Source organism: Gymnoscopelus microlampas (assembly GCF_963454915.1).
Source record: "Gymnoscopelus microlampas genome assembly, chromosome: 14".
In the NCBI taxonomy this organism is placed as follows: domain Eukaryota; kingdom Metazoa; phylum Chordata; class Actinopteri; order Myctophiformes; family Myctophidae; genus Gymnoscopelus; species Gymnoscopelus microlampas.
Window position 1 is genome coordinate 30,829,076 of NC_139951.1, and position 22,955 is coordinate 30,852,030.

General features: G+C 41.9%; 1 protein-coding gene across 1 annotated transcript in view; it reads left to right on the forward strand.

The window, feature by feature from the left end:
• Window positions 1-8,523, forward strand: part of tbkbp1 (TBK1 binding protein 1) — a 73,429-nt gene extending 64,906 nt beyond the window's left edge. The window contains exons 8-10 of the mRNA XM_084079302.1: window positions 3,336-3,451; window positions 5,706-6,499; window positions 8,256-8,523. Coding sequence (XP_083935428.1) covers window positions 3,336-3,451; window positions 5,706-6,499; window positions 8,256-8,384 — 1,039 coding nt within the window. The 3' untranslated portion in view covers window positions 8,385-8,523. The remainder of the gene's footprint in view (window positions 1-3,335; window positions 3,452-5,705; window positions 6,500-8,255) is intronic.
• The last annotated feature ends 14,432 nt before the right edge of the window (window positions 8,524-22,955 follow it).

The following is a 22,955-nucleotide window of genomic DNA, read 5'->3' on the forward strand; positions in this document are numbered from 1 at the left end:
AGAAAATACCCTGAACAGAGCGAATCAGTCTGGATTCCAGGCTACAGAATCTCACCATTGGTGCCATTAACACCTGTAGTGTTACACTAACAATTAACAGCTGCTTAATGAGAATATCAGGAGTAGTCAATGTATGGACAAGACGTGAAATCTCCTACCGCTATCATGGCTGTAGAATGTAGAATAAAGGTATTTTTAATCGACTTTGCATTTATTTGATGCAGTCCTCACAGTATTGTTCTGTAATGTCACAGATTGGTAGAAAAACTGAGATGGAGACAGGAAGAGTACAGTACCTGCGCTAATGCAGACATAATAATAATTATATTTGTTTTAATATAATTTCATTAAATAGAAAAGAGTAAGTAAAAGATATTCTATGCATGCTGGCTGAGCCTGGTTGCTCAGCCAGGAACTGGCCAGGCAGGAACTGGTATGGAATCTTTTCTCGCATGTCTCCTCTCTCTGTCCTTGGTTTCATGTCTCGCTACACTGGCCATAAAAAAACGTAAAGCTTAAAAAATAAGTGTGATGGTAACTTCCCAGTTGACCCTAGCTTGAGCAGTGTGTGCCAATTCTTGACGAAAAAAGAACGATATATTGAACATTAGCTGCCAGAGCAGCTTGGGTTATGAATCCCACGAGCAGCCGCGGCCCATAGTCTATTCTCTGTAATGTCTGATCAGAGGTCAGATCCAGCCAACGCACCGCTCACTTTCTCTCCCACACACGGTGGCCTGCCTTTTCGATTTCCTGGCATGAAACTGCCATCACCCCCCCCCCCCCCCCCCCAACACACACACACACACACACACACACACACACACACACACACACACACACACAATATGCAATTTACATTCATTTTCATTCACATACACATTTTCCTTCTCTAGGTAAAGAATGCTCTATTTGTAAAACATTTGTCTATGACAAAGTACTCCCACGCCAGCTCAGACTTGAGGTTCCCTGAGTTGGAGGTGTTGCTATTTGACCTGCATCGTAGAGAGCGACTATCAAAACCCCAAGGCCAGGTGACTGCTGAGATGACATAGGTGTGAAAAGAAAAGAATCACATCCATCTAAACTGACAAATATAAATCTGCGTTTAGAGAGAGGAGAATGACTTCTCGAATACAGGAGCTTAAAATATTAGTGTAAGGACGGGAGTTTTGGACTTTGTTTGAACTGCGACCAAAAATGTTCGATATAGACAGACAAATAATATGTATAGCGTATGGATAGCTTTGGCAGTGAATGTACAGTAAGTAATTTATTCTGAGTGCTGTGCATGTTGTTTTGCTGTTGATGGATTTTTGTGGATGTTTTTATTACAGCCATTATGCCTACGGTATCGTGTCTACTCCTTGACACTGGTAGTGGCTCACAACCCATGTTGATGATGGATTCGTTAATGTGTTCGGGAGAAGTGGGTGGCTTGATAGCCCACCCTGTGGGTCTGTCTGACTCATAGCAAGTTGGTGGAAAACTATAAAGGGCCAGGTTGACTAGGTTTAAATCTAAGGGGATGTAGTGGAATGTTTAACTATTGACAGAAGCAGCTTGTTTTTTATTTATTTATTCATTGTTTTTATTGTCACCTGATGACATTGGTTGGCAAAATACTTTGAGTTTCTCTAACATTATTGCAACCTTCTTCCCATCCACGCACGTACGCACGCATGCACACACAGAAAAGCCAGTTGAGGCTCAATTAAGTTTGTGAGTAAGCTCGCCAGGGTAATCATTTAAAATTTGACAGCGTGTGTTTTCTGCTGCGTAGGCTGCACATATGTTGTTTTTTGCTACTGCTGACGACGGTGCAGGTTTATGTCTCTGTTGCTCTATTTAGGCAGTTGAACTCCACAGACGTGTCGTGCCTCGTTCTTTTATCTGTCACCATCTCTAACGGGAGTTGAGCTGAGTCAGATTCTCATCAGGAGAGAGAGATTTTGTTAAATTGGTTTTATGAGTTCTGATAAGACGTACCTTATCAGATTTAGGTCCGACTATACCACATCTCCGGTTACTCGTCCTGTACAGTATTCAAATATGCTTCAGTTTGATATAGTTATATTATTTGTTTTTGACACATATTTTTGCATTCCCTTATACTGTATCTGAAAGCGGAAACGAAGAGTACATATGTCTCTGTATTTATTTATTTATTTTTCTATTTGCACTACTATAGAACCGTGCATTATTTTGCTAACGAATGCACATGCCATCCATGTGTTTTAACAGCTTTAATAAGTTGTGGGATAAACCGCTCGCTAAGTGGAAATCAGAGCATCTTTCCCAACCAATTCAGTCTTTCATCATCATCATAATCTGCCACTATCGCTCTCAGGCATGAGTAAAATTCAAGTTAAGACTGAGGTGTTCAGAGAAATTGGTTAGAGATTTCCCTTATCAGATGTGAGGGGTACAGGTGCTGACAGCTAGCAGCAAGTCAGTCACTTCCTCCAAACAACCACCCCTACCACTATGTACATCTCCCTCCCAATCTCAATCTCTCTGCTTTTACCCACATATAGTAACTAGTATCCCTCTTCATCTCATGTCAGTTATCAGTCGTCAACTAGCCTGTAGACTATTATTACATTGCCTTTTGTTATTGATGTTTCATGCCATCCATTTGCTTCATGTTGTCAGGATTTCTTTAGATACATGTTCTTGTCTAAATTATATACACAGTGTGCACTCATTTTACGTTGAAACTCTTCACATCTGTATTGTTTGCACCGATTCACTCATGAGGACTTGTTAGTTTGAGTTGTCATGCACCCCCCCCCCCCCTCCTCATTTTCACTTCATAAACTGACGAGTAAAGGCAAAGAAAGACTTGTCTTGTTTAAGACATACAAGAGTAACCCAGCCTTGTTTATGTTTCTTGAAATAGAACTGCTCTGTCAATATGGCCCTGAGAGAGTCACAGCACATCTTGCATAAAATGGTGTGATTTTATGCACTTCAATTATGCACTGTAATTTGCACTCTAAACATACAAGATTCCCAGTTGGACAGCTTGTTTTCTAAGGTTTTATCTCTGTTAGTTTACAACATTACGGAATATTAGTTTTGTGCTGGGTTAGCTCCTGGGTATGGTTTGGAACGGCATGTCTGTCGTACCGTATGTTTGCTGGAGCAATAAAGGATGTCACATCAAAGGCAGTATTTGACTGGAGGGTGAAGACAGCATGATTAAGCAGATATTACGGTACTTGGTATCTTTAGTTGTATTTAACATTCCATTGGCAATGTGAAATACAGGCATGACAATGATAATGATTCTAATGATTGCATGATAACTGCTCTACTCCTCCTCTGTGCAGGGTGGACCTGGCTCTGGCCTACACTGAGCTAACAGAGGAGCTGGGACGTCTCCAGGCTCTAAGCTCTGCGCAGACAGAGATCCTGAGGAAAGCCTCACAGGGGCAGGCCAGTCCAGGTTAGCACTCATAGTATGTTATATACAGTATGCAGTTTATTTTCTCAAGCTCAGCTCTGAGAGTTGTTTTGAAAGAGAGTGTCCTTTGCATCACACTGTAACAGGCAACATATAACAAGTTAATTCAAAGTAGATTGCAAGAAAAAAATGTCCAGATACCATGTCTGGAGCAGGGGAAACAGTAAGCTCGAACACGATTGCTTACAGTGGTATACAACTCCTCACAACTTCAAACATTTTTACTCTTCCTGTGCCAAGTCAAATTTATAGCTCATGTCTCACATCTGTGCCTATACCACAAACCAAAAAAGCACCACACACGATGCCTTTATTGTAAGAACTGAATGGCACGTCCTGTCAAACAGCATGTTGAGGCTGTTCTATGGGATTATTGTAAAGATCAACTGAAAAATCTCTGAATCACTTGTCTTGTTGTGATTGAATGTACATTTAAAATTAATGGTTGTTGGTACATATTTATGAAGGGAAAACAAGATTTTGACAGGGAAGGTAGAGTGAGAGGATGACATGCAGCAAAGAGAGGATTTGAACCTGGGCTCAGCTGCAAGAACTATAGATTTATTATGTGCTCTTACCAGGTGAGCCAAAAGAGCACCCCATTTCCATGAATTGTTCATCAGGGTAGTGGATTTCTTAGAAAGCCAGTGACAATTCTCCCGTTTTTATGTGGTGGTTGAAGGAGGGGGTGTACAGTACAAGATTTGAATACTATCCAATTATCTGTTTTCTGTCTGTTGTCTATTTGCTGGCTCTGTACTGAGAGTATAAACAGCACCTCCCTTTTAACACCTCAACCACAAAACAATACATTTCATTTCCCTTTTCATAGAAACAAAGCTGAATGCTCATACAGGGGCTGAAAAAAGTGTGCTTTTCCACCCCAAACTGGCTGATAATGATCTTATATTTAACAGGAAATATACTGAATGCACTCTAAGCAGTTGGATACATCCCTTTGAAATAAATATAAGCACATATTGATTTAACCACTTGGTGCAGTATCTACGAAACGGCTTATTTTTTACAAGATTGTTATATCTAGTGATGAAATACAGATTAGAATTACAAATGCCTAAACATTGCAGTGGAAATTGTATTTTATTCATGAGTTCTTTATAGGGGTCGCCGAGGTGGATGGTTGCTTGAACGAGAGGCTCAAGCAGCATTTCCATGTATTTTGCTTTATACAATAGACATCCATGATATTTGTTAATAGCCTACTAATGCTCAATTCACCTACAAGTGAAATGCCAAATGTTCGGAAAAACAACGTTAACAGAACTGAGGATATTTTGGATTGTGATTTTTTTTTTATCCGCGGAGCAACTATTGAAGATATCTCACTAATATTTAGAATGTAACTATCTACACACAACGCAAACTTTTAAAGGCCCTTGCACACAAAGACCGATGCAATTTTCTATTAATCAATCAGTTTTCAGCACATCCAAAAGCCTCAATAATCTAACTGGGTTCGATTATAAAAATTACGCACCGTCGCAATTAAGGCGTTGGAATTGGAAACTACCCCAATGCCTCTCCTTTCAAGTGTGGATGCTAAGACACTGAGATTGCATAGTTTGGGGCTACAGTATCAACAGCCAGGGGTGCCTTAATATTACTTGAGGCCCTGGAGCTACAGACATTTTGGCAGGGTTCATGTCCCATTTTGGCCCAGTAAGCACACACACACACACACACACACACACACCTGTTGGTCTATTCTGCTGGCACTCAGGTGCAGTACTGTGACTTTCCCCTCTTACTTCACACACAGTCCTGTCCTCCTCCACACCAGCTCATGGACATACTGGCTCATGGACATACCGGTAGTCCTGTATTATGGCATTAGTCGGCTCTGTTGGCTAGGCCAAACAGAGACCTGGCCCCCCGCTTGCAGCTGCTGCTCGACAGGCATTCTAAGAAAAAAGTTGGCGACCTTTGGAAAAGTTGCACTATATTCTTTATTCTGTTATATTTATTTATTTACATTTCTGAGCATTACTAGAATCTGAACGCTTACTCTTTCACACGTTAGAAACTCATTTGGTCTAGGGATATGTACTGGGAAAAGAAAATGATCTATTGAAGCCAGTATGGTCCCTTAAGACTGACATACAATGTGTTGCCTCTGTGTCAGCAGCTCTTAGTACTTCTAGTCAGAAATGGTTGCGTAAATGGTGTTTTAAAATGTCTTTTTACACAAGGGTTTATCCTCTCTGTGTGTCCCCAGTCCAGCTTCACTCTCCTATCCACCACCAGCGCCACTCCCCAGTGTCTCCACGGCACTCGCCAATCTCACAGCGTCACTCTCCGGCCCCTACTCCAACGCACCAATCGCACCACTCTCCAATCCCCCAGAGACGCTCCCCTGTAATCCAGCGCCTTTCCCCCGACATGCACCGCCGTTCACCCCTGTTGGACGTTAACGACGGGCCCGCTTCCTACTCCTGTCGGCCGGCCAGCCACCACCTGAGGGCCAGCTTTCAGGGCCGGCGTAGCTATTCTGAGGTCGCTGACCCTTCGGCATACCAGCGGCCGCCTCGCTTCACCCTCGACCCGGTCTCCACCCTGCCCAAGCCCCGACCTTATGTGGAGGGCTACCCGAAGCAGCAGCCCCAACACATGGGCTCCCCCCGTGGCGGACCGCAGCACAGGGGTTCTCCGTCTCCTCATCAATGTGCTGTGGGCGGAGACGGGGGTCTCGGGGAGACCTCCCTGCGTCACTCCAGAGAGATGCCCTTCCCGCTGTCCGAGGTGTCCCACCTGCGCTTTGAGCCCCCTCCCCCGTCCACGCCAGCCCCCCAGCCACCGCAGTCGTCTGAGGATGAGGAAGAGTGGACCTGCCCGCATCCCATCAGCCCGCCGAGGACGCTGGGCATGCCCTCCCCCACCATGCCCACAGGGGTCATGAGAGGCCCTGCGTCCTGCTCAGCGTTCCCCATCCCGCAGCGCTCCAACACCCTCAGCTGCCACCCGCCAGGATACCTGACCACGGAACACGCTCAGTCCTGGCCCTCCATCAATGTGAGCTAAGTGTGACACCTTTACAGAAAGTTGTATTGCAATTATTCTCTATTTACATTTATATTTACGGAATGGTTCTCAAATTGTGGACCCAGGGGTCCTTGTCGGGGTTTGGGGTCTCCAGCACTATTAATATAGTATCAAAATTTAGTTTAACCACTTTAACCCTATATACATAATCGATTTGAAAATAGCCAATCTACATGCTCATGATCAATGTGATGTGTTGTGAGCTTGTAGATCTGCTATTTAAAAAATCACACCCAGTGTGAAGTGAGCGGTGCTTTTTAAAAATCACACCTGTGTGAAGGTAGCGGCGCCTTTGATATATTTTGTCATAGATATGTGTTTCTACTAGAGAAACAATATTAAATCTCTGTAAATCAAGGCTTCCAGTGGCACTAAATAGTGCCATTGGAAGCGAATCACCAAATGCATTCCAAGGTAAGTGGCAAAAACTGATCTGTCATAGCTGATAGAGTGGGTATCTAAAAAATAAACTTTGTGTGTGCGTGTGTATAAATGTGGTACCAGAAAGATATGTATGTGTTATGAAATAATCTATACAATTTATAAGCCGTACCCAGAGTGTTTATGTTCCGGACTTTTACAGTTTATATAAACCATCTAATTTTGTATTCTTGATATAATATTGATGTCATGAATAGTTCCCTTGCCTGACCAATCAGAACGTTGACGGGCCTGACCAATCAGAACGTTGACGGAAAAGCCAGGTATAGAGCAGGACCACTATGATGTCATGAATAGTCCCCTTGCCTGACAAATCAGAACCTTGACGGGCCTGACCAATCAGAACCTTGACGGGCCTGACCAATCAGAACGTTGACGGACCTGACCAATCAGAACCTTGGCGAGCCTGACCAATCAGAACGTTGACGCAAAAGCCAGGTATAGAGGGCTAATATCCGCTCGCTAAAAATCACACCCAGTGTGAAGTGAGCGGTGTTATTTAAGGTCATCACAGTGATGGAAGCTCACTTTAAAAAAAAGTAATTGTTTATAGGTTATGAATTTCATCATGCGTCTCGCTAGCCAATCACAATACTGAGCAAAGGGTCTGAATACTTATCAGCCAATCACAGTACAGCGAAAGACACATTTTCACGACGGATGGGTCATGGGTCCCAACCCCACTTATAGGAGCGGCTACACCGCTCAAAAACAACAGTGGTCATCACAGTGATGGAAGCTCACTTAAAAAAAAGTACTTTTTTTGAAGTGAGTGGTGATATTTATGAGTTATTAATTTCATCATGCGTCTCGCTAGCCAATCACAGTACTGAGCAAAGGGTCTGAATACCAATCAGCCAATGACAGTACAGCGAAAGACAGATTTTCACGACGGAAAGAAAAACTTTCGCCACGGATGGGTCCCAAATCCACTTATGGGAGCGGCTACACCGCTCAAAAATAAATCATCAATGATAGAACGATTTTGAATATTTTTCTTTTCGCTGGGGTCCCCAGAAGTAAAGGACAATAATTGTAACCCCTTTGTATTTTATACGTTGCCTATTCAACAAAAGCAGATATACAAGCTCACAGCGTGTCGCTTCGTGCTGCACTGAGCTTGTAAATCTGCTTGAAAGAGGTGCGTGATCAAATACATATCAATTTGGGGGTCCTTGACATCCTTGACAAAAGTTTGAGAACCACTGTTCTACCCTACTGTGTGTGTGTGTGTGTGTGTGTGTGTGTGTGTGTGTGTGTGTGTGTGTGTGTGTGTGTGTTGTAGCTGTGGATGGAGACAGAGGAGAGTGACATGAGGAGTTGCCCTCTCTGCCAGCTGATATTCCCTGTGGGTTACCCTGACGACGCCCTTATCAAACACATCGACTCTCACCTGGAGAACAGCAAGATCTGAACATCTGATCATCTCTCTGATCATATCTCTCTCTCACACACACACACACACACACACACACACACACACACACACACACACACACTCTCAGCTGCCGCCAGACATATATATTAGATTATGTAAGTGATTGACAGACCTGGTCAAACGGTCATAGTGATATATTCTAAAATACATATTCCTGTTATGGTGCATACTCAGAAGCGAGGGGTCATCAAATATACAGGGATGGATGCAAAACTGGTCAGACAAGAGAAGTTACTATGTTATCTGTTGTTTCTGAGAGCCAGAATCAGGTCTAATGTTATGTTTTAAACACTTTGTATTTTTGTCTGTGTGGTCCTGTTGGATAGTACTTTACACCTGTAGAGAGTGGTGCCTAAGGTAAATAAAGTACTTTACACCGGCAGAGAGTCGTGCCTAAGGTAAATAAAGTACTTTACAAATGCAGAGAGTGGTGCCTAAGGTAAATCAAGTACTTTACACCTGCAGAGAGTGGTGCCTACCGTAAATAAAGTACTTTACACCTGCAGAGAGTGGTGCCTAAGGCAAATAAAGGACGTGCCGCAAAAAGAAGCGACCACATTTTTATCATAACCGATCGGCATGACAGATAAAACTAAGAAATTAGGGCCCAGGTTTAGCCACTTGTACCCTAGTGTCCCTATTCTGGGCATGTCATAATAGGCGAGCATTCGTCAAAAATAGAAGATCTACACGCCATGCGACACGTTATGAGCTACCAGCTCACAACGTAGATCACAACAAACTATTTTTGGTAAAGAGATTTGGTTTAGAGAGACAAATAAAGGAGTGGGCCATGGTTGAGCCCTGGGGGATCTCGGTCAATAAAGGATATGGGTTTAAGTGGGGTTTTTTTTAAAGAAGAAAAAAAGACTTCCCCTGGTGTTTTGTGTCTCGGGTGATGACGTTTTTTTTTCCATATGGAGTCCTTTATTGACGGCCCTAATGAGACAGGTCTGCCTTTCTCTTTTGTAATACGCACCCCGGCTGCTGCCATCTTGTAATGAGAGCTGTTGGCTTTACGTTTTGATTCATTTTGTTCCACAGTGTGTAGGCTGCGCCAGGCCTTTTTGGCGAGGGTTGCAAGGGCGAGTGCTGCAGTAATTGACTGTTTGACTTTGATGCTCAACATTTCAAAAGACAGTTGTACATCAATGAATGAGCTGGGAGATATGAGGAACCTTTTCATTTCAAATGCTACATTCACATTCTGTTATCTTTAATGTCATGTGTTTTATTTTTTCACAAATGTGTTAGTATTTACCAATGGAGCATGTGCATTGCAGTACATGCCATCCCCTATATTCTGGATTCTGGAACGCAGTGAACCAAATGATGGATTATCTGTAGAGCAGATGCCAACTCACTTTCAATTTGGTGAAATCAGGGAGCTGTTACCAGAACATGAAAATGCTAAACAGACAGCGTTTGATCAGCTGATTGATGCTGAGATATAGATATTGAGAGTGGACTGAGTGTGACTGGCAAACTATTTATTAGATTAACTGAAAGTAGACTGATCCTAATCCTGATCCTGTGTTGAGGCCCTGCAGGGCGGGGTACTGATGTTGATAGGGTCTTCTGTCGAAGTCGTGCTGAAGAAAAGTATTAGTCATAAAATACCGTAATGCTTGCGGCCTGAACATAAGTATTTTAGCACTTTAAGTTAACCTAGCCAAAAGAGTATATCTGTTTTCAGTTGCCCATATATTCTCCATATACGTATAAGTTACTATTTATACTGTCGACTTGTAAGTAACAAGGTAAAAAATAATATTAAGATATATTTTTGCAAATGCTGATACACCACATTTGTCATGCTGGTGATGTGTCACGACTCCAGTGTGCTTGCACACTGCTGTAAATAGCGGCATTGAAGGTACAAATCCCCATGGCAATGAGGCATGGGATTTCTTTTGTTTAGGTTTTATTTTTCTGTATAAAGACTTTTAACTGGTAATTTCCTCAGTCTTCCTAAAGACCTGAGCTTCAACACACTCTGATGTCATGATTGCCCAGACCGCCCAACAAAAAATACTGCTGGCTGTCACAAGTGGAGCTGTGCTAATTAACTTCCACCTGAAACTGTTTGGTTTGAGAAAAAGAAAAAAATGTGCACATCCAACAAGGAGATGCCGTTTTGGGCACATCATCTCCAGTTTGCCAAGTCAGGTCTTCAGGGGTTAGGATGACAATTTCTTTTGATGTATGAAATTCACCTTTCTTCACAGGTAGAATTTCAAATTGAAATCTGCTTATGTATCTTACACTTTTCTGTTTTCTCACAGAAAAACTCGATGTCAACCAGTCTTAAAGGTTTGATTTGTACACATAGGTTCAACATGCATCCATACATTTTAAAGCCAGTTTGTAAAGGTGCGCCCAGTACAGCGCAAATCTCCGCCAGGAGGCATGCCCTACCTCTCTCCATCTTTCTCTGTCTGGATCATGTGATGATAATGTTTTGGGGTTGTGCACAAGTATGAAAAGGGGAGCAAGGGATTTCATATAATAATGTTATTACATCATTACAGTGCAACCATAGTCGACGGGCTATATGGAGACAAATCTTTGGACACTGAACACGAAAAAGTATTGTGGCATGTTGTCATCACTTGGACAAACCTGACATAATGTTATAGCCTAATACATTGCAATATGTGTGCGCAACACTCCCAGCTCCAATGTCAGTATATACCACACGTAATTCTTAACAGATTTCTGTCATTCACTGTTCTGCAAAGTGTGATTGTTATTATGTTTTTAATCACAGGTTGTTATTTGACGTTTAGGGGTTTCCCTACCCCACAGTCACTTTGTGAATGCTTTGCGAGAGGTAATGTCTGTAATGACACGGCTACATAAGTTGACAGTCAATTGTACATGAAAAGTGGCAGGCCATGCCAGCACAGTCTCAGGAATGAGACCTCAGACCTGTGTGTGAGTGTGTGACACTCCATATGAAATGGAGAAAGAAAAGATACAGATTGGTCTCAACCCATACACACACATGACATATTCAACATTAAATTCAGTGGGGATGTCAAATCACCCAAAACATGTTATATTCAAGCATGCTCGTTCGGCAATTGTACATATCTGTGATTTCAAGATGGCGCTTAGGCTATACTAGTTTTGGTGCATGTGTTGGCAAACAGGGACTAAAGACTGACTTAAGACAGCTTGCACTCAGTTCAATGTGCCTGGACTCTCGTGATTTGGGCATTTTGGGGTATGTTGTCTCACTGATGAATGTATATTTTGGTGTTACTCTAACGTCGACTTCTGCCGGCAAATTTGCATGTCTGCGATTGGCTAATACTGGTACGGTACATCCCATAAGCTAGAGGGTCAGGTGTGTTGTAATTGGCTAGTTAATAGTATAGATCCCATAAGCCGTGCCGGTCCATAGCCTCACAGGATGTATATCCCATGGCGCAGAGGGATGATTGCTCTGCGATTATTAATTCACAAAAATGACATAGTTGTCAGTGACCGTTCTGAAAAAAATGTTGAGAATTTAGGACCCTGGCCTGCCGTCAGTGTGCACAAGACATACGATGCTGAACAGCCTAGTAGTATGTGAGATTAGCTGTGTACAGACACAAACACGGGCGAATCCATGAATCTCCTGGCGGAGATCAATTACCCTTCAGACGGTATGGGCAGATTAGGCTTTTATGAAACCCATCTATTCTATGCTGTGTGTACGTACCTACAGTATATCACTCTGTGTGTTACAAAAATATTTAAATCTGTGTACAGACAGGTATTTTGCAAGCTTGTAAACCTAATGCGACGTGTACGCTATTCAATACCTTACAACTGGAGCATCTGTAAATCCATGAGTAACCCCAGCCACCAATTATATCCAAGATACTGTACATAGCAATACTACCCTGCAGAGTTTCTCTCTTATTTGGAATGTAGTAAGATGTTCTCTAGTGAACTAATAGCCAACTACAATCTAAGCCTTCTGATGAAAAAACATATTTGCGATAAGTGGAAGTTTCAGATCTCAATTCTAAAAGCTGCTAACTACAGTATAGGTTGTATTTCTGATTTAAAACACACTGGTTGTGCACTGCCACATAGTTTGTGTATTTTCGTAAATATATATAAACTGTACGGGTTGTGTATCTTGACCGTTAAATTCCAGACCGGTTGTGTAAAACCACATTCCAAAAGATTTAGATTAAGTGTATAACTACAAGTAGATATCATTCATTTTTTAAAGTCATCATGGACACATGCTTCTTTGTCTGAAGGCGTTGACTCTTCCTACAGTAGCAGCTGTTATTAAACATCTGACACTTTTCTGGTCTGATTCATCGCTCTTCAAAAGAAAGGGGAAGTAGCACAACTGTCAAGCAAAATCTGCAAGTTCAGGTTCTGCGCTAGCAGTGTACACTGTACTGTTACCTAACCTGCTCCCTTCACTGGTACTGTACAGCACTTTAAGGGTGATTCATACTTATTTGCACGTCGGTGTCGCACACCAAAAATAGACGATCTACAAGCTTACAATGCATTGTGAGCTTGCAGATCTGCTATTTTCGGTGCATGCAACTAAGTATAAATTAGGCATTACTCCTTCAACTCTAAAGCACAAGAAATCTGACTTTTGTGAAAGTCAGATTTCTTCCCTTGAGTTCATGAAGAATTCAAAGGAAAAGTGAATTCCTTGTGATTTTAAGTTGAACTAAGGCTTTCACTGTGGGAACAGTCACATTCAGAGGCAGTGTTACAAAGACTTCACTTCCAACTATGTCTACTTTTTTATATTTTCACTCGGTGGATCTGTTCATTACCAAAGACAAGTGGAATTATTTTCTCCGTACAAATATGAAAATTATGACACCTTTTGACCACAACCAGGTAAGAAGGGTTTATGTCTGTAAGGGGAGATGAGCTTTAGTGGATTTAAAATGTTTTAAGAGTTCACAACCAAAACCCGTTGACCAGCAGCTATAGTGCACAGAAAAAACAAAGTGGGGCCTATGACCTCACAGCGTCACACAGTCAAATGTACAGTATATACCACTCTATAAGGTTCGTCAGTATGTCGCTCATATACCCATCCACAAACACCGTCAGATAATGACGACAACATCAAGTCCACTTTTTCTAAGTACTGTTTCAGTCTTTGTACCTGCCACTGTCGAGATCACAACATGAATCAATAGTCAAGCGCAAGATCTAAAATCCTTATCGTTTCTCTCTCCGCTTGTTTTTATCTCATGAAAGTGGCAACCCCACTCCCCCCCCACCCACGCTCAGGAGACAAAAAGGTTCACCAGATCTGGGTTTGCATTAAGGTTAACTGAAGCCTGAGACACTCTGGCAGCCTCGGGGAAAAGGAGCAAGATTCTCCTCAGTATGCTCCGAAAGATTGAAGTCTGGATTTTCACAGGCTCATCACAAGCAAGTGGAAAATTCATAGCTGGATTGTGCAGTTCAAAATGAGAGGTTTCATTTTGCTGCAGACTCAGCTACTCAGAGCTGTGTGGTTGAAAACCACAAGGCATGTATCCAGCCGAAAAGATCAGATCAGAGATACTTACACGGTAATATCCTCAGTGTTAATTTAACTGTGAGAGTGTGTAAAACATTTTTTTTACGGTGTTACTGTGTAGGGTCAAAACAAATCAGAGTCTGTATGAATTCTTGTCTAGTGAGTCAGGTTCCTCTCCTGGGTCACGTGGAGTGTCTATGGAGACCTCAGTCCTGTCAAACAGCCTGTCAAAGAGCTAATGGAACACTAATGAAAGAGAGGTATGGCCAGGGCCTTTGTGTGGCACAGCTGGCAATCAAGGACTTTACACATATTGTAAAAAAAAAAAAAAAAAAAAGAAATTAAAAAAAGTTACATACATTTTCTTTCTGTCTGTAAATATTCTGAAAAAAATAAATAAAGAAAAAATACAATAAACTGGAACTTGCACTGAAATAAATTGCGGAACTGGTGTCTTTATACGCCTGTGTTGTACGCCTGTTGTGAATGACGTGAAGGGGCAAGATATGTTATTAGCTTTTCGCGGCATTTAACTTCCTCTTTGTTTGTTTAATGCCCGTACAGCAGATACTAAGGTTAGATTGCAGAAGGGCGTTTGATGCTCATGACATTATTCATAAAGACATTGGTTATTGAGAATTTTAGATGCTCATGACATTATTCATAAAGACATTGGTTATTGAGAATTTTAGATGCTCAGTGTCATACTCTACATGCAAAACTGCCGGCATTTGAATCGGTTATTAATTGTCACATCACAGGTTTACAGGTGTAAATAGGAGGGTGAAAATCCTCACTGCATAGTTACATCTGGGCACAAGAGGGAGTGAAACTGCTGGAATTACTGTTGGAACGTGGGTCTCTCTTGTACACACGGAAATCATATACTTCTGATGTACTCCTGATAGCTACCCGTAACCCCTTATCTAGTTAGGATAAGGGGTCCTGTTCTTACTCAAATTTTGCACTTTTAAGTCATTCTGGAAGAGTGTCTGCTAAATCCCTAAACTGTACATTTTAATGATTTTGCCTTGAAAGTCACCTGTCCAGATATACATAATGTATCACTATTTACTGGAGACACTACTGTACCTTGCTAGTCTAAAACATTAACACACACACACACACACACACACACACACACACACACACACACACACACACACACACACACACACACACACACACACACACACACACACACACACACACACACACACACACACACACACACACACACACAGAATACAAGAGGAAGTGTAAAAAAAATAAAAAAACACCACCAGGCACACAGGAACACATGCACGCGGGCACTCACACACACACAAACACACACACACACACAGTAAAAGTACACACGCGCACGCACACAGTAAAAGCAATAAAAAGCACAGGCACCAAAAACACAAGAGAACACACACACACACACACACACACACACACACACACACACACACACACACACACACATAAGGTGGGATGGGAATGTGTGTGCTGACAGCAACTCGTGGGAGGCTGTAATCATGGTCTTCATTGGATTCAGGCAACCAGGCCTGAAGCTGCTGACTCCACACTGCGAGAGCTGCGCTAGCTGTGAGAACAGAGCTATGCTCTCCAAGAGGGGGTTATAGGGTTTTAGAGCATAGATATAAATGGAATCAAAGAAAATAAATCAGTTTAAAAAGTCCTGTCAATCCAAGCTCAATGTGTTAAACACAACGTTTAACACATCATAGGTCGTCAAGTGGGGTCAACCACACGCTTCTTTCCTATTGGTTGACGCCCGGACAAAGTTTTCGAACGTTGAACTCCATACATTGAATGTAACACGTCAATGCACCACAACAGGAAGCTCCAAGTGCACAAGATGTGTCTGTTTCTGTCACCTACAGTACAGTATAGTTACAGTACAGTATGTGTGACTGCCTTAGAGGTCCGTACACACCAAGTTGTTTGGGGTCGATTAATTTGTCTGAAAATATATATTTTTTAGGTGTTGTTAGTATCGTGAGTATATTCACACAGAATGCAATCATTCCTATGTGCATAGGAATACTCCTATGGCAAGCAGAATGATGTTATGTGAAAATAAAGAGTATTGTACTTTGAACCAAGAACCTGTCGTCTGTCCTAAAATTGAGCCTGTCATGTCACATATATCTGCTATCTTAAAAGGTTTGGGTTCTTCAGCCCACAAGCCAGACCACATAGATTACATTCAATCACCACAAGTGATAAGTGTGATACAGTTCTGAATTATGCTTCTCTTAGGACATCTGCTCCTCATCTGTCCTAAACAATGTTTATTCAATATTGTGGGTAAAGATTTGTGAATTGTTGCGATAAAAGAAGCCAATGGAATACAACCACTCTAAGGACTACTAACCATTGAGTTTCCCGCACTATCTGTACCGAGAAGACCTCTAGACCTACTGCACATATAAACAGAGGTGCTACCTTTAAACATAATAAATCTGAGGCTTTTTTTTGTACACCATTTAAATCGTTTTGAGGAAAAATGCATTTTCAGTCCCAAAGTGACTGCAAAAGATTTCTGCCATTTGTTTCAAAAAGCTTTATATCCTGTACAGTATATACTGTATAAAATGTATATAATGACACGTTATGTGACATAGCTCTGTTTAGCACAATACTGTACCCAAGCCAACTGTATATTTTGACACTTGCTTTGGCAATGTAAACATATGTTTTCCCACGACAATAAATCTCCATTGAATTTAATTGAATTAAAGGCGGTCCAGACAAAGATTCTCCAGTTTAGCAGACTTTACTTAGAAAGTAAACTCTGTTGGGTGAGTACAGGCAGATGCTCTCAAATAACAATGCAGTGACTTGATCACTGATCATAAACACGGTCATTAAGGCACTCTAGCTCAAGCACAGAACGGGGAGACTGTATCCGTCCATGCAGAGAGCTCGGGCAGCCTATCTGATAACAACTACTGTAAACAACACCTGTTTATACAGTAAACTTCCAGCATTGAATGTCCCCCAGCCAATGAGAGTGTGAAGAAAACATGCACATCCAACCAAACTAGAGGGTATCTTCAGGTAACACATACTACACACATCACAGATTGTTACAGAATAAGGTTGCACTGCTCATCACAACAATATAAAACGTGTATACACAGAAATGTATACAAGTAGACATACACACAAACTGTGCACAAGAAGATAGAAATCATGTAAATTATGGTTGTTGTCTTTTCAACAAAGAATGGACCAAAAATATTTTTTGTTTACGTGAAACCTTTAGCTTTGATGCCACTCACCAGAGACATAGCCTATCTCATCCAGTTAGAAGCTTGATAAAAAAGCACCCACCCATCCGGCCCACAAAAACCACAAAACCCTTTCGAGCTTTTAGTGCGAGGGCCCAAGCCACACGTGCTTGATGAAGTAGAGGTTTACAGGTACTATAGAAAAACCACACGAATCAAGTAAAAAAAGAGGAAAAAACAGATGAAAAAGCTGTTGCTTCTTCACTGATCAAATGCAACCCCTCTGTACTTGCATAAAAGTTTTTTCATGAGACTTTTTCTTTGCCCCGATTAGTGTATAAGGACAGGGGGTATTGTTTGTTTCTTTTGTGGGCCTGTAAACCTTTTGAAACTGTAATGCCATGCAAGACTATAAATAAACTTGACTTTTAGCCTAAAACTATAAGACCCAATAAATCAATAAAGCTAGTATAGCCGACAGTAGATTATCATCCACAGTAGTATAGCATTGTAATTTGTAAGGGTAGTAATTTTAGATGTTTTAAAATATTCATAATTATATTCTTAAAAATCAATTGTTAATTTAATTTGGAACTTAAGTTATACTTATAATACAATGCATTATGCATGTTTGAACATACTTCTACTTAATTTACTTTACCAAGCAATTAATGTGATGAATTCATTCAAACTCGAAAATATGCTCAGTAGGTAGTTTGTCTGTAAGGTGCATGTTGTGGTGCTTGAGATACCCTGCTAACAGACCGACGAATAGACAAAATGTGTAAATATAACAATAAATGAGCTTCTTCAGAATAATTGTCTTCATGATAGCTTGATACATAACAGACCATATTGTTTAAAATTCAGCAAAAGGAACACATTTTCAACCTTGTCTTCATATAATAGGTCCTAATGTTCATTGTAAGATGGTACCATTTCTGTCTACTCACTCTGCATCTCAGAGGTGGGCTATTGACAGTTCAGAAACCTGCCTACCAATAACATCATCAGCAGACAGGTTTCTATTTGAACTGATGCAAGAACAATGGCTTCTATTTCAAAATGCTAACTTTCCAGGAAGCGAAAGTCTGTAGTTTCCATTAGCTTGGAATCCCCATCGCATATGTCACTGGTAGGCAGATTTCTGAACTGTCCACCACCCACCTCTCAGACGCAGAGCAAGCAGACATAAATGGTACCATCTTAATAAACCTCTAACCAGCCAATGACAAGCTACTACATAACCCTCAACTTTGTTTCTTGTTGATAATATATAATTCTCAAAGAGATTTACTAACACTCTGTAGTACATTCACAAAACAAAACCAAACAGTGATTTACAAAATAATAATAATAATTGTCACCTAGGCCTATGATTATTCTGTGGGCCCTTTAATTAATGAAAAAAAAATGTTTAACCTCCATTAATCATTTCAATATCTCAATATCACAACATCAATAAATATGTTATAGAAATGTATAATTACACACATTAAGAACAGGCCCAGCATCCTGTGCAGTTTCCATGTAGGAAGTCCCACCAGCCCACTAGGTGGCCAACCAGACCACATAAACATAAATCACAGAACACAGCTCATCTCCCAGACCTGGGTCTAGTAGTAGGCTAGTAGTTGCAAATAAAAAACATTTATATTAAACCTGCTTAAAGTCCCAGGTATGTGGAGTTTGCCACATCAATAATAAGCTTTAGAAACTGTGCCGATAACTGACCAGATAATGTGACAAACACTTCATCGTCACAACATCTCTGATTTAATCTGGCTGGAGACCAGTTTTAATACATTGAATGTGTATAAAAGATGAGAAAACACAGAAACAATAGTGTAGTTAATTATTGTAAAACAACATAAAAACAATGATCATCATTAGAAAGACAAACTACCATATTTTATTTTGAAGAGGAAAAAGAGATACCTTTTTTTTAAAAGATACATTTATAGCAGCAGCGACATTTGTGTAAATGTTTTATCATACCCTAATAAATAACAAAGCTGTACAGTCTGTACTATTCATACAATGCAATAAAGGATGTTCTGCCCACAAAAACAACAAAGGCTCAGTGTTCCCCAAACAATCCTTATGCACTTGGATATCTTATGCACTGGAATCTCATACAGTATTACTGTCCTCCCAACTACTATGTGACTGGTGAATTTAAGATACCACCAACCCCATCATGGATAAGACCACTCACCACAAACATTCCTTTGACAGTCTACTCAAACTCCTGTTCATCGGCATATTCTCATGATGCCAAGAGACGCTCAGAAACTATACCCCTCCTATTGCTCATCACTTATTCCCCGAATTTCCTCCTGCTTGCTCTAACTACGTACATCATGGTAGCCTGGTCTAATGCACTGCTGGACACAATTGCCATTCTTCAGCTAACCATCCGGTTCGACTTGATGCCTGAATGCGCATAGTGAAAAAATACTGAATGTACATTTATAGAGCAACAATGTATATTTATAGTTTTACAGTAACAGTGCATGAGGTCTACTCTCTGTCATACAGTATACTGTCTTGTACTGTACAGTATGTGGGTCCTGTCATTCCTGTATTATATTTACTGTGTTATATGTGTAATTATGTATCCTATTATAATTCTAGTAAGCTCACGGTGGTGGTGGTTGGTGGTAGGGTGGACTCTTGATCAAACTGCGCATGCGTCGTTGTGTGCCAGGTTTCGCGAGAGAAACAAGCAGCGAGGTCTATGAAAACGAGGCCAAACCAAACGAACCCTATAACACCAACATTGGCCCTAAAGCGCTTACAATCGGCGGACATGGCAACACCGACGCCGACCCTACACCATAGACCCCGCCCACTCTCTGCTGTGGAAAGTAAACACTCCAGATTTGTTTCCCCACACACGACACGATGCACATTAGCTCCATAAAGAACGGTTCTATGTCGTTCTCTTCCAGGATCGGGCGAACGTCCGCCAAGGCTCCGCTGTTTACCCTTTTGTATACATCGTATCCCAAAACTAATGGTAGATTCTAAACCGCACGGATGTTTAAGGTTTGGTCGGCTGCATAATATTTTAGGTCGCCAGCGAAACTACCCGTTTAAATCGCTTATTTAGTCAGCCTGTGGCCATGTTTCCCATTGTAGCCAAACCGGGAGCAGTAGTGGCAGCGGACGTAGGGTTTTTTTCCGGGTTGAATGGGAAACATGGCCACAGGTTTCGCGAGAGAAACAAGCAACGAGGTCTATGAAAACGAGGCCAAACCAAACGAACCCCATACCACCAACATGCAACCTGATAATAATGTCCAAAGCATGTCTGTGTATGTTTACATCCATTACTGTGTTGGCGTTAGTTGGGATTAATGTTTATTAGCCAAACCAAGTTAATATGAGCCGTTAGCGTGATGCTAAGCTAACGGACGTTTGGCGCTAGCATGCGGCTAACGCTAATGTTAACCAACGCTGCTGTCGTCACTCAAACGGCTACGTTAAACATCTTATCAACAACCTGTATGAACGTCAGTATGGTCAATGTCATCAATGCTAACGAATTAGCCCGTTGAACAGTGTTCATTTGGTGACTTCTGGGGGTTTCTGACTGTGACACAATGTCACGATGTCGCGGACGCAGCTCGCGGGAATCGCGGCCTACTGCGCCACCAGAAGCCTCGGATCATGGTAGTGGCCCTGTCCCCCAATCAACGTGCTTTCAGCACGCACGACAACAACACATCTACCGGATGTACCATCTCAAGAGTGTTATGTAAACACGGAATGAATAGCTTAGCACTTCCGGTGGTTCCTTCACAATAAAGGTTGAAACAAATACACACACCATGCAATGAAATAATCATATGCGTTTCTTAAACTCTAAATTGATACATTCCTTTATTAACTGTTTTAACTACTCCTGCAATTACATTTATATGAAATAAATCACAACACCCCCCTATAACATTAAAAAAACGCCCAGTGGTGGACAAAGTCCTCACATTTTCAACTTAAGTAAAAGTATCAATACTGCAATGTATAAGTACTCTGACACAAGTAAAAGGCCTAAAGTACAAAAGCATTGCCATCAAAATATACTTAAAAGTTCCAAAAGTACAAGTACTAAAATGTTTGAAAATACCTCATCATCAGGCTCACAACGCGTCGCCATGCGTTGTGAAAATAGCAGATCTACAAGCTCACAATGCCTCGCAATGCGTTGTGAAAATAGGGAGATGGAGAGAGAGAGAGAGGGGGACGGAGAGAATACTCAAATACCTTGAGTAAACATAATTCAGAGTACTCAAAATGAGTAAAAATACTTAAAAGTACTGAAAATGAGTAAAAATACTTCAAAGTTGAAAAAAAACGTAAAAATACTTAAAAATAGGGGGGCGCCATGACGGGGCGCGCGCGGGGGAGAAACCGCGACAGGACGTGCATTAACCCCAACTTTGCAACTACTTTCGCCTGCGCCCTTCACCGGGTATGGTCTAGTTTAATAATAATAATCATATATGGAATTTATATAACGCTTTTCTAAGTACTTGAACTTTTCAGGGTGGTTTTGAAGGTAGGGAGGCAGGGGGCGTCCCTGATATGTTTGGGGAGTGCATTCCAGAGGGAGGGGGCAGACACAGAGAAGGCCCTGTCGCCCCAGGTACGGAGCCTGGTCATGGGGACCTCCAGGACGCCGGCGTCACTGGACCTGAAGGAACGGGACGGGACATGTGGCTCGAGGTCAGAGGGGTGAGAGGGAGCCAGGTTGTTTGCAGCCATTTATCTAAGGATGAGGGCTGGGTCTAGGTGAGATTATTGAGAAGCTGGATAGCATTAGAGGTGGCATGTATATCAGGTGGCTATGGGCCTATCCTGCTTTTGAGATGTTAGGTTGGCGAAGAGGTTGTTTATTTATGTCTACTAGTCCATACCCGGTCGACGCATCCGTGGGGGCATATTTGCACATGATCTGGCACCCGGGAGGGGACATTCTTTCACACAAAAACGCGAATAAACAGCTGAGATTTGGTGATATCGAAAAACGGGCTTTGCAGTTCCGTGGGCATGGTAATGGTCAATGGCTGTGTGCAAATTCAGATCAATTGCTCCAGCCACTGAGGAGAACCGAGCACAACAATTTTGGCCTCACCACCACGACACCATGACACCATGCACCCACTACAGAGGTTTGTCAAATTATAGGAGGATTGCATAATGTCCCAGGCAGCATCAGATGTACAGATCCAGTACTAGGCAGTGAGAGTTAATGTCATTGCCAGTGCTGTGCCGCAGTGAAAACGTGTTCATTATGTCAATTGGCAACATGCCCATGTCAGAAATCGAAACACTGGCTGCTGTGGCACAACAAGTCAGCACGCAACGCAAAAACACATAGGATAAATGCACACACGGTCAGTTGGATGCAAGAACACAGCACTCGCACCCATATAATGCGTATGCATTGACATGCATGTACTGTAGGCACACAAAACACACACACACACACACACACACACACACACACACACACACACACGCACACACACACATATTGGGAAACTCACATCCACAAAGACCCACAGGCTCACATTGATGCAAAGACCCACACACTCACACACACACAGTCAGGTAGAGGCGAGATGATTGCTGGCATGGCGTGGTGACCTGCGTTTGAACCGGTGACCTGTGTAACTCACCCCTATTGATGGCAGGCAGTGCACTCACTCACTCACAGCAGAGCACTTCAGCAAGCATAGCATGACCCCAGGGAGCGTGAATCCATAATGCATACAAGCTCCG